The sequence below is a fragment of the Hermetia illucens genome, chromosome 4 (genome assembly GCF_905115235.1).
Source record: "Hermetia illucens chromosome 4, iHerIll2.2.curated.20191125, whole genome shotgun sequence".
Classification (NCBI taxonomy): domain Eukaryota; kingdom Metazoa; phylum Arthropoda; class Insecta; order Diptera; family Stratiomyidae; genus Hermetia; species Hermetia illucens.
The window spans coordinates 82,362,508-82,375,324 of record NC_051852.1 but is presented as its reverse complement, the minus strand read 5'-3'; the positions used below and the strand labels follow the sequence as shown (position 1 = coordinate 82,375,324).

Genomic DNA, 12,817 nt, shown 5'->3' with positions numbered 1-12,817 from the left:
GTAGATTGTTTCATTCTTGAGATAATTTGTTGCTAAAGTGAGCTGGTTGTAGAAGGCTATTATGCTCATGTATCCACTTTTAAAGTTTTGTGTGAAACAAAGCCTTATTAGAATCGAGTCGATGTCTGTCTGTCTGTCTACCTGCCTGTTTTTTTGGCTTGGGAAATCCATCATAAATACGCATCTGGAACCCAGGACGCGCATGCCGGACTCTTACCGACTAAAACCTCACATATTTCTCCACACTCTCCCCGCGGGACCACCGTTTTAATATTGCTTCGGGAGCCTGTTCAGTTGTTAGCTGTTCACTCTAAATGAGCTGCTACCGCTTTGCGAGACGTTAATTGCAGTAGCTTCCCTTCTATGTCTCCGCTGCGCTTCTGCTGCTTTTAGCTGCTGGTGGATCCTTTTTACCATTGCAACTACCGCGTCCCATGCTGTATTCATTGCGACATGTGCCTTATCAGATTTCTTTCTCCTTGAGCTTTCAAATCTTGGGAAGGCGACGTTCTACATTTTCAGCTGCACCTCCATACATAGGATAATCGGGCGATTCATCTAGACCGAACCTATAGAGGTAATTCCTGTATCCTCTGTGTCCGGTTAAGAACTGAGTCAGATCGTAACTCGTCTCATTGTGGTTCCACAGAGTCCACACACTTATGTCTGGGATAAGCCTGTGTGTCCAGCCGCCGGTCTCTGTTTGGTCCCATGCTGTAACCATGTTTAGGCTCACATCCTGATTCTCGTACAGGCGACTTGTCTCATCGGTTAAAATATCTACCGGGTCATCCCCGCAATCACCTATGTCGCCTCATAAGACGTTGTTCGGTAGGCGCAACATGTTTGAAGAGCGCTTAACGAATATGTAGCTTGAAGCTATTTACGATTTTCTCCGATTTTTATCGCTTACGCCCACACTGTTGTCGCGTATAAAAGTACAGAGCTGACCACTCACGATAAGAGTAATCGTCGATTGTGTTTCGGGCCGCCTACATTTGGAAGCATCCTTGCCAGTGTGGAACTGATAGTCGCCACTATCTGCCCGGTAAGTTTTAAGAGGGGTTTAAAGCTCAGTTTGGAGTCGAATGTTACTTCCAGGTATTTTTGCGATGGCTGAGAGCTAACAACATGCACCCCGATGCAAACTTCAACAGTTTGCAGTTTACTCCGCTTTGTAAAGGGCACCAACTCCTTCTTGTGTGCGGCAAGCTCCAGCCCGTGGTCTTTGAGTCAAGACTAGCCGTATAGCCTCGTTCGAATATATCTGTATTTCGTCGGGGTGATTAGATGTTATGACCACTCCAACGTCATTTGCGAATCTGGTGACAACGGCTTGTTTAGTCACTGGAAACTGCAAAACGTGATAATACATTAAGTTCCATAGCAGAGAGTCCAGAACAGATCTCTGCGGAAATCCTGCCGTCATTCCATACATCTTCGACCCTTCGTCCGTATCATACAGTAGTTTCCGATATCGGAAGTAATTGAAGATTATATTTACTATATATTGGGTTGGGGAAAAAGAAATGTCGTATTTTGTCAATAGATGGCGACATCTATTTTGTGTTGTACTTATCGCATTGGGTCATACTGTACGTGATTTGAAGACGGCAATCTGCGCGACAAGTGTCTCTTTGACAGTGTTGTGATCGCATGTTGCAGTATCAAGTTACAGCGTATCAAAGGAGGAGTTCACCAAGCAAGAATTTCGTCATATTTTACGTTTTTACTATTTGAGAGGTAAAAATGCAACGAGGGCGGCAAATAGAAGACAATATATAACCTTTTATCTGTCTGTCTGTCTTTTTGTCACACCCAATTTATTCGGCTGGACCAACTGTCACGAAAATTTGTGGCAACGTGTGGTCTGTTGTTCCCCGTACATACTACAAGTAGCCCCCTAATATATGTGAATGGAAGGTGCAGGGTTTTTTTTTTCACACAATGTGGCCATATGGAGTATCAAATGGAAGGGCTTAATTAGTACTACGCAACTGGTCCTATATTTTATATCGGGTGAAACGTAGGAGAGTGAGGGTTCAAAATATGATCCATAAAAAGTGTAACAGGTCCCGTTCTCAGAACCTATCCAACTAAAAAATCGAAAAAAAAATCACAGTGGTGTATCTAAACGAATTCTAGGCATCAGAATACATCCCATTCAGATATCTGGACAAATAAAATTAATAATAGTATATTACAATATTTTAGAAATTTACCCGGAACCCCCTTAAGTTCATGTTAGAAGTACAGAATTTGGCGCAAGCATAAGGGATAATATAGGCCACAACTTTGCTTGAAGGAAATTCAACTATTATTAACAAACTTATAGAAAGTGAAACTTTACATTTTGTGTGAATTTCGTACATTCGGAAACGTGTCCGACGTCATCATGACATATCACTTCATCAATGCCACAGCAAACTGAGATCACGTGGATGGGAGGTCGCAGGGAAACATTTCGTTTTAGTTTTTTAATCATTTATATATTAATATCAATTCCTTAGCTTTGAGGTAATGCCTAATTCAGATAAATATATTTGTACATTGAACAAGCGGTATTCAATATACGTACTTTATATGTACATATGCGTACTTTTATGCACAAAGTAAATCGGAAATGTGTATCCGATCAATTTACATACGTGCATATATAAGTAGGCAATAGGCAATGTTTGTGAGCTTAATATCTACGTCTGTAATATATACGTCTTACTTATAGTTTGAAAAAAAGGTTCTAGGGTTTTAGCCATATACGAATGGAAAAATGTGCCTGCAAGTTATTACTAAGATGAACACAAAACCTTTATCCGCGAAACGCCAGTTTCCGGTATTCCGACTTGTTTATTTTTATTTTTTGCTCTACATATGATCTTGTGTTTTGTAATATTCCTAAATTTTTCATAATTAAGCCATTATCATCTTAACATGTCATTTGAAAGCTAACATAATGAGGCAATTTTGCAGGTTTGTAAATTTAAAGTACCGTTGCAATGATGTTAATTGGTACCATCAATTTAGATGAAAAATCTATTTTTGAACAGTTATAGTGATGATTACCTTTGCAGTTGAAAAAATATTCGTTTATAAGAAATTTTAAGTAGTTTCCGATAATGGTATCAGATCTGCGATTAAATGATTGAAAGACTGGGCAATTGTTAGTTTTTTGGGAAGGTCAAGACATCATTCACGAAAACCGCTATAACTTTATAACGATAACGGATAGAGACATACAAACTGCCTTCATCCAGATCGAGCAGGTGGCGCGAGATTTTGGGCTGCACATCAATAAAGGCGTCAGCATAAAAAACCAACGAACCAACAAATCAAATCGCACTGGTCAAACGGGGAGAATAAAGATAGGAGACTACAACCTTAAGATCGTTGATAGTTTCTCCTATCCAGCCAACAGCAGCCAACAGAGTCTAGTTCAGCTTACAAAAATTGTTTGGCTCGAAACGTCTCACCATAGGGTCAAAGCCTTTACTGCACAAGACAATGATCCTGCCAGTCCTCATGTATTCCTCGGAGACGTGGGTTCTTAGCAAGAAGAATTCCGAAATCTTGGTCGCGTTAGAGAGAAGAATCACCCCACATGAGGATGGACGATTCCGTAGCCTACATAACGACGAAATTTATGAGCGATACGATGACCATGTTTGTGGTAAAATCCGGCTAAATAGGTTACGGTGGGCGGGTCACTTAATCCGTATGGATGAGCATGATCCAGCCCGGAAAGTCTATATGGGCAATATCTATTGTAGGAAAAGAAGACGTGACACACACTGCCTGAGATAGAGCGATGGCGTAGGTTAGGACGCCAGACAGCTTTTAGGAATATCGAATTGGTGGACCTCGGCGCAAAACCGGAATGTCTGGAATTCCGAAAGACCGGATACCGGTTGTTGTGCCGTTGAAGATGATGGTAACGGATAGAGTGCCAAACAAGTGGTATTATCTGTTATTGTAACTACCATAAAAGGGCACCCTGTATTGTATTGTATTGTATGTATTAATCACGTAAGTATTAATCACGTTTTTCAAATTTGTAAATCCTTCGGGTCTCAGCGTGGTGTTGCGTTTCAACACGGGTGCCGTACTCCTTAATTCGGTAAAGATTTAGGTATGTCTTGCATCCACCAGTATGAATGCTAAGCCATGCACTTGGTATAGACTGGTACCGTTTTTGCTTGTCTCAGCCGGGCTCTGATTGTGGTCACAAAATCAATTCTCAGGGACTTAACATCCGAAATGAGGATATTCGCGATTGATATGGGGTTGCACCGGTCTTGGAAAAACTACGAGAGAGGCGTCTTCGATGGTATGGTCACGTAATTCGAGCTAACGAGAAAAATTGGTCTGAAGTAAACGATAGTAAACGACTAAAAGGCCGGCCGAAACAACGGTAGCTTGATACGCTAGATGGGGATTTAAAAGCCTTGAGATTGCATCCAGATCAGGCATTTGATAAAATAAAATGGCGAAACCGATCACGACGAGCCGACCCCGCTTGTCAACGGGACAAAGGCTGAAGAAAAACAAGGAGCAACGCACAAGAATCCAGAAAAACATTAAATGATCTTAGTAAAAATTTGAAGGGTTTCAAAATATTGACAAATTAATGGATGCGGAAATGAATGAAATCTATACTAATTAGCCAATTCATTAATTAAAGAGCAACATTTGATTAACAATTCATAACTTTTAATAACAAATTCGTTTTAAACTGAAGTATAATTTTTTTTTTATTTTTATCCCCAAAATTTGAAACTTCATACTGTAAAAAAATTACTAAGCTAACCTCGCCAGTCACTTGAAAAGTTTTGCTCATTTAATGTAGTTTTCAAAACTATCCAACACCTGCCAGGTATTCATTAACGAAAAGACGGCACCACCATTTTACTGAACAAAGGAGTCATTGTTGTAATAATCAATTTGGTAGTAATGATAAAATGATTCCCTAAGATCGATTACGACTTCATGAAATTTTAAAAAATAAAATAAAATAAACCATGTTTAAAATACAGTTTCTATTTAACCTAACAGAAATTAAGCAATATCTTCGAATTGCAGACCCAGGATCTTCTTAAAAACGAAGTCTTTGTTCATCTTGCATTTCCTACACCATGCAGATCTGAGCCGCGTTAGTTATTGGCTGACGTAATTAATGGATATTATTTATTAGTTTCACATAAGCCTTTTCTTTTATGCAACCCCAGTAAAAATCTAGGAGATGCAAGTCTGGAGATCTGGGAGGCTAAAACTTGAACCAAGTCAACCAATCTATCTCTGGGGTATCTTTGATCTAAATGGGCATAACTGGCCGGGCGGCCATATTGGAACCACATGGATCGAGGTGTGACCAAAGAAACATCTTTTAACAGTGCTGATAGATTATTCTGTTAAAAATGTAAGCTTGCAGTTCAGATTTCCTGATAATTCGAAGGGACCGATTTCATGTCCGTTCACGGTCCACATGCTAACTTTCAATCGGTATTAGAACCTTTCTTCTCGGATAGATCGCGGATTTTTCAATGCACAACTATGCAAATTGTGCATGTTCATAAAGCCACCCTTTATATATGTACTCTTCCGACCATAGTACCTTGTCCCAAAAGGTCGCGCCTTCCCTATTTTTTGTAACATTCTGCAGCAAAACCCCATAATCCCGAGGCAGTAGGGCTTGAACACGTTGTACATGATATGGGTGATACTGATGTCGTCTAGTGATCATATTTATCGTCGTTGTCGGTATCCCTGTTCATCTTGCGGTTGCTCGTGCTGAAGTAGTCTGGTATTATCCAGTCTCTCTTAAAACTTACTCATCATAATCCATACGGGCTCTTTCTTCTCGAGCGGGAGCGTGACTATTTTTCTCAATCAAACTAATGCCAGTATCTCTGCCATGTAAATAGTCTTACAAAAAGCAAAAAGGGCAGTAGATTATTCGACAATTGCTTACTGCAAAGTTTTCGCGCTTCTAACGAATTCCATTAAATTGCCAATATCTGGAAGCCCTTCAAATTTTTATTAAGATCATTGAATGTTTTTGCAGATTTTTGTAAGTTGCCCTATCAGCCCCTTATATATTGTTATTGACTGTATACCCTGACCCTGACCCTGTATAAATGTTTATGCGATTCAAGCATAATGTTCGAATGTATACGGAAGATTGATGCCTGAGCTTTTCATACGCAATTATTATGGATTTTTGTCATTCTAGCAAACGCAACAATTACATAAAAGTCGAGTTGAGAGTAGGCATAGGGCGCCTCTTAATGTAAAAGCTAAGCAGATAGGTCATCAATTGGTTTCAGGACAATTTAGACCACAGTCTTTCGAACTAGAGCTCTGCTGCCTTCATGTCTAAAGCTTGGAATATAAAAAGAATTACATAAATACGCTTGAGCATAACCACAACCATGAAACTCCCATTAGGAGGCCTACCGCAAATAACCGAGCTGTACTCACATACAACGGGAGTTCACCCGAAGTATGAGAGTCCAGGAGCTATCCCGGTTCCCATGGTACCAGTATACCCCTGGTAAGGTTTCGTGGGACTTGGCTATAAACTTGTCACTCGGAAAATCGGGGCTCTGCGGAAGCCCTGCATATTGAGCACCGACCAGATGGTCCGCATTGTACAGGCATTGTTCCCCAGACACCCTGTACGGGTTGATGTAAATAGCGCGGAAAGCGTCGTGGATTGCCCCCGTTTCACAATGGGAGAACTCGAAGAAACGGTTCTCACTATGAAAAACAGGAATGCGCCAGGTCCTGATGGCATCCCGGCGGAAGTTTACAAACTGGTGTTCCGCCAACGGCCAGAATTGCTGCTTGAAGTGTTCAACGTGTGCTTGAAGGAGGGCATTTTTCCTTGTCGCTGAAAAGTGGCCAGACTCGCGTTGATCAGTAAGGGTAAAGGAGACCCGGAGCTCCCATCTGCATACCGACCGCTGTGTATGCTTGACACGGCCGGAAAAGTGCTCGAGAAGCTCATCAGGGGTAGACTCGCTGAAGCGATCCGTGCTGCCGGGGACTTATCCGCAAGGCAGTTCGGGTTTAGAACAGGGAAATCTACAGTAGATGCTGTTATGGAGGGCGTAGATGCGTTTAATCGAGCCGGGGCACACAGCCGCCGATCTCGACGGATAGTGCTTCTCATAACGCTTGATGTGAGAAATGCCTTCAATTCCGTAAGATGGACAGATATGCTAGGCACACTAGAGAACTCCTTTCACGTGCCAAGCTATCTCTTGCGGATATTGAGGGATTATCTGAAAGACCGCTCCCTGCTCTATGAGACGCTAGAGGGCCAGAGGAGGATGGAAATCACGTCGGGAGTAGCGCAGGGATCCATCCTAGGGCCGGACCTCTGGAACGTTTCCTACGATAGTCTGCTGAGACTCGATATGTCCGAAGAGTCGCGCCTGGTCGATTATGCAGACGCCGTTGCGGCACTTGTTGCCGGACGCACTGTTGAACAGGCGCAAAGCAGACTTGGCATATTGATGCGACGGGTAAGCGGATAGATGACTACTCACGGTTTCAACCTTGTGTCCCATATCGATCGGCGAGTTGACTATAGAGTCAAAACCAGCGATTAAATACCTTGGTTTAATGCTCGACTCGAAGATGAGCTTCGAGCAAATCAAAGCAGCCGCGGACAGGGCCGCAGTAGGAGTCGCGGCCTTGAGTCGACTAATGGCGAATGTCGGCGGCCCTATATCAACTATGAGACGTCTCCTCATGGGAGCAACGCAGTCCGTCCTTCTCTATGGTGCGAAGGTATGGGCTGATGCCCTTGACAAGGAGGTTCATCGTAAACACCTCGCTCAAGTGCAGAGGCGGGGAGCTTTGCGAGTGGCGTCTGCTTATCGCACCGTCTCCGAACCGGCTGTGATGGTGATTGCGGGAGTGATCCCCGTTGCCCTCCTTGCCAAGGAGCGCAAAGCTATCTATCGCCGTAAGGGCGAAAACTTAAGAGAAGTGGTTGCCCGTAAAGAACGTCAACGCACCCTTAGCGAGTGGCAACTTTTTTGGCAAAATGAGCCAAGGGACAAATGGACTGCGCGGCTCATTGACAAATTAGACCCATGGTTGACCAGAAAGCACGGTGAGATTGATTACTTCCTTACCCAACTTCTAAGTGGGCATGGAGGTTTCCAGTCTTATCTGCGCGATCTCCTGATTGTGTGTTCTGCAATAGAGTGGCGGATGACGCTGAACACACCTTTTTCTCTTGCGAGAGAGATGCTGAAAAGCGCTGGCAGCTGGAATCGTATTGCGCATTATGTTCGGGCTCTTCTTACTACGAAGAAGATTGAACTCGACTGGCGGAGGGATCGGACGGTAAGGGATTCCCTGAACTAGCAATAACTCCCTTCCTCCCCTCCCCTCCCGTTGGTGAAAGGAATTCCTTGACTTGAAGGCTCCCAAAGCCGGGAGAGCGGGAGGACTACCCCGAAGTAATATGTCAAACGGTTCCAGGCTAGTTCTCTGATCACAGGGAGGTGTTTAGTTGGTAGTCCGCCAGCGTGCTGTTGCGGGAGTCCAACACTCTGTGCGTAAACGTAAAAAAACGTAAAAAAAAAGGTTTCGTGACCAATTCGCCGCTTCAGATGAGTCCCCGTGCAGACTCCGGTCTGATCGCCCTGATTAGGCCTTTGGAGCATTCGCCTACTGCATCACGGCCGGAAAACCAAAGTGAGTACAGCATCTCCCGGTGCCACCACTATGAAGGTTCTTCTCGGCTACTTGGTTTTGGTTTGGCCGACAGGGTTGCCGACCCGTCTTCCTCACTGCCACCTCTGAGCACCTCTTTTCGAATGTGATCAAAATGTGTCACACCACTCATCTAACGCAACATTTTCGTCTCTATTACCGCAAGACGCCGTTCATTGCCTTTTATGGTCGGGCAACTCTCAGAACTATAGAGAGCGACAGGACGGATGACATTGCGGTAAATTTTCAACTTGAAACGTTCGTTGATATGTCAATACGGGAAATTTATTTGTTCACTATGCCGGCTTCCTTCGTGATAGTATCTCTTTTATGATCACGTACGAACAGTGCCTCAATTTTTCGGGGGGAATTTCTATATCGTATTCAAATTTTCTCGCTATTGAAAGAATTGTGCGACCGTTGTTGATGTCGAATAGTCTTGAGCGTGATCCTGCTGCTTTTATCTGGCCTCGCACATTGGTCAGTGTCAGCCCAGTCAGTGTTATCAATTTCATCGGGGTACCGAATTCTGTAATAGCCGTGTACAGTTTTACGCTGCCTATGTTATCATAGGTGGCTTTCAAGTCGATGTAGATATTCCAACAATTTTTCCACCGCTTGCCGCAGAGAGAAAACCTGATCTGTTGCTGATTTGCCTGGAGTAAAGTCTCTTTGGTATGGGCCAATGATGTTCTGGGCGTATGGGGCTATCCGGCCTAGCAACATAGCGGAGAATATCTTATAGATAGTACCCAGCAACGTGATACCTCTACAATTGCTGCACTGTGTGATATCTCCCTTTTTATATATGAGACAGAGAATGCCTCTTTGCCAATTGTCAGGCATTAATTCGCTGTCCCACACCTTGAGCACAACTTGATGAACCACTTGTTGTAATTGGTCGTCTTCATATTTAATCAATTCGGCTTCAATTCCATCGGCTCCTGGCGGCTTATGATTTTTAAGCCGATGAATTGCACGGACGGTTTCTTCTATACTTGGTGGTCGCAGTATTTGTCCGTTGTTTTCAGTTGGCGGGACTTCCAACTCGCCGATATTTTGGTTGTTGAGTAGTTCATCAAAATACTCTACCTATCGCTCCAGTATGCCCATTTTCTTGGAAATCAGATTTCCCTCATTGTCTCGGCAGGATGAATATCGAGGTGTGCTTCATCCTGCTGACTTGTTGGTAAAACTTGCGCGCATTGTACGATTGCTTCCTGTACTTTTCGAGTTCACAGACTTGTCGATTCTCTCAGGCTTCCTCTTTTCCGTCTGTGAAGTCGCTTCTCCGCTCGCCGGGGTTCGTGATAAATCTTACTTACTTATCTATGATACTTAGCTGTTAAAATCCCCAAGGATGATTTCGGGGGTCCGCTCAACTGCCTCGTAGAAGATATCCTTCTCCGACTCTGCAGTTTCTTCTGTAGGGGCATGAACGTTTATGAGGCTTATATTTCTAAACTTGCCTCGCAAGCGCAGAGTTCATAGCCTTTCGCTTATATTTTCAAAGCCAATAACAGCAGGTTTCATTTTTTGGCTGACTTAGAAACCTACTCCGAGCACATGGTTTACTGGATGGCCACTATAATATATGGTGTAGCGGCTCTTCTTCATTCATTGGGACAGGGTATCGGGTAGTTGCTTGGCAGCTTCATCTTTGTAAAGGGGGCGCATGTTCCATGAAAAAATGCGCAAATCGTTATTCCTTTATCGTTACCTGATTCGTCGTTGTGTTATCCGTCCAGTCCGAGGCTCCTCTTGTGGCTAGTAACAATACACCATAACAAGTTGTTTTATGTGTAGGGTTGTCAGCCCTACTCAACCCCCAACCTGGAGGACCAGTTGGTACAATTTGTCCCGTTTTTAGGCGCGGGAGACTCGCCTCCATCCCGCTCCGTCTGCAGCTTTCGTTAAGAAAGAGCTCCCAGTGGCCAGCGGTGTTGGTTCAGCAGACGTTTCCCAGGTTTTATACCACCCTTTGACCACCAGATAAATAATAAACTAAGAAACTGTCGTTCAGTGATAAATTCATAATAAATTGGAAAAATTACTTTGAGCACGTTTTTTCTTCGCCCTAAAAATTCACCTATTCACGGCCAAAATAACAGCTTTTTTTTTAAAATATGCCATCAAATTACATATAAACATACAATAGAAGGATTAAAAATGTATTCGTTGCTAAATGAAAAACATCTCTAAAACTTTGAGCACGTTTTTCCAGCACTGTAAATATGTAATTCCAAACCTATAGTGTGGACGCACCATTGTGATTATTTTGCAGAGTTTTTGGCTGGATATGTTCTGAAAACGAGATTTGTTACTTTTGAGCTCTCACTCCTCTATGTTTGACCTGTTATCAACACTGTCATCAGTTTCGAAAAGTGCTAATTGAGACCTTTCAATGTGTGGGGTAGACGGCCATATTCTGCGACAACAAATATACACCCCCTTTCCCAAGTATAGGGATCTCCTCCTTAAACCCAGCGTAAAATGATGCCACTGTTTATTATAAAGGGATTCGCAGACCACACGTTCTCACCAAATTTCATGACATTTAGATTAGTGGTTTCCGAGTAAATCAGGTGTGACAGATAGACAGACGGACGGAGACAGCGAATCGATTCTAGTAAGGTTTTGTTTTACAAATCCCATTTTGGGCCGCACTAATTTTGGACGCCGCTTTGCCGATTTATTCCAGTTTAGGGACGGTTTCGATGCTGTGGAGTATATCCGCATACGACATTTTACTGTTCGTTTTTATAAAAATAATGTTGGGCCTCAGTTTTTTTGCTTTTTTCGCCATTTGTTCTTGGCCAATTTTGGCTGTTTTACCTAACTGTATTCTGTGATCTCGGCTTAGATAATTTATTTTAATTTTACTATTTTTTTATTTATTCTTTATTCGAGATATTTTTGGTATTTTTGAAGTTTTTACCATCCATGGTATTCGGGTCTCTCAAAGTCGTTATCGATGCTGCGGTGTATAATCTCTAACTGATCCCATGAGGTACTTATGTATGTATTTAACTATGCATCAATGGAAGAACGTCCATCCAAAGTTCCTCAAATGAGAAAGACACAAAGCCTATCATACCCGAAGAGTCCAGCTTCTTGATTTCGGGCTTGTCCAAAAACAGCTAATTCGATTTGTTTAATTTAAAGTAAAATGTTTGGGAAATAATTTTTATTTGTTGTTGCTTGCAGTAGCCTGCGAAATTATTGAGGTTTCCGTTACTAAAGTTATCAGTGCGATGTCATTTTGCCATCAGCGGAAAACATGTCTGATGACCCCGACGACGAGACACCTGGAAAGTATTAACTTGTATTTTTTTAACATTTGAAGGAGAAAATTCCTTTTTTTTTATTCTAGACCTTCAACTGCCGATGATACACAAGTGCAGATTAAGGGGGACGATGACCAAGTCCGGATCAAGGAAGAGGAGACGGAAGAAGAGCCCGAAGTGGATAAAAGTGTACGTGAGGAAGAGTCAAAGGATATTTACGACTTTTTCAAGAGTCACAGGTGGCTCTACCAATTAGGTAGCGACGATGATTTTTCAATAATCCGCCGGTCCGAAAAACAACCGGAGACGATTTATGTAAGTTATTCTAAACATTGTTGAGAAGACAAAAAAGTCACGATATTCCTTGTAGGTGTACATGACTATTCCGCCTGATGGGGGTTGGGGCTGGGTGATTGTTGTGGTGTCTTTCATTTGCAATGCTACTATTGATGGAATATGTTTGACATATGGCAGGCTAATTCCTGATCTGACTAAGGATATGAATATAGATGTCAGCAAAGCGATAACGATAAGCTCGCTAATGAATGGTATTTTGGTGAAAAATTCTGCTCCGTACCTTGTCGCCAATAGTTTACTTAATTACAGGTATGTATTTCCTAGTGGGCCCTGTCGTAAGTGCAATTGCAAATAAAGTAGGTTTTCGACCCGTTGCGATGGTTGGAGGCGTTATATGTGCTGTTTCTGTGTTTGGTGGGTCTTATTGCAGGACCTGGTTGGGACTTACAGTATGCTACGGGTTCATTGGTAAGCTGATTGCGTGGATAGGATTTGTCTTTTATAAA

At 42.7% G+C, this 12,817-nt stretch overlaps 1 protein-coding gene across 1 annotated transcript in view; it reads left to right on the top strand.

Moving 5' to 3' along the window:
* The first annotated feature begins 12,004 nt into the window (after positions 1–12,004).
* LOC119654930 overlaps positions 12,005–12,817 on the top strand; it is a 39,595-nt gene continuing 38,782 nt past the window's right edge. Inside the window, exons 1-4 of the mRNA XM_038060582.1 lie at positions 12,005–12,042; positions 12,101–12,329; positions 12,385–12,562; positions 12,621–12,779. Of these exons, the coding sequence (XP_037916510.1) occupies positions 12,008–12,042; positions 12,101–12,329; positions 12,385–12,562; positions 12,621–12,779 (601 nt within the window). The 5' untranslated portion in view covers positions 12,005–12,007. The remainder of the gene's footprint in view (positions 12,043–12,100; positions 12,330–12,384; positions 12,563–12,620; positions 12,780–12,817) is intronic.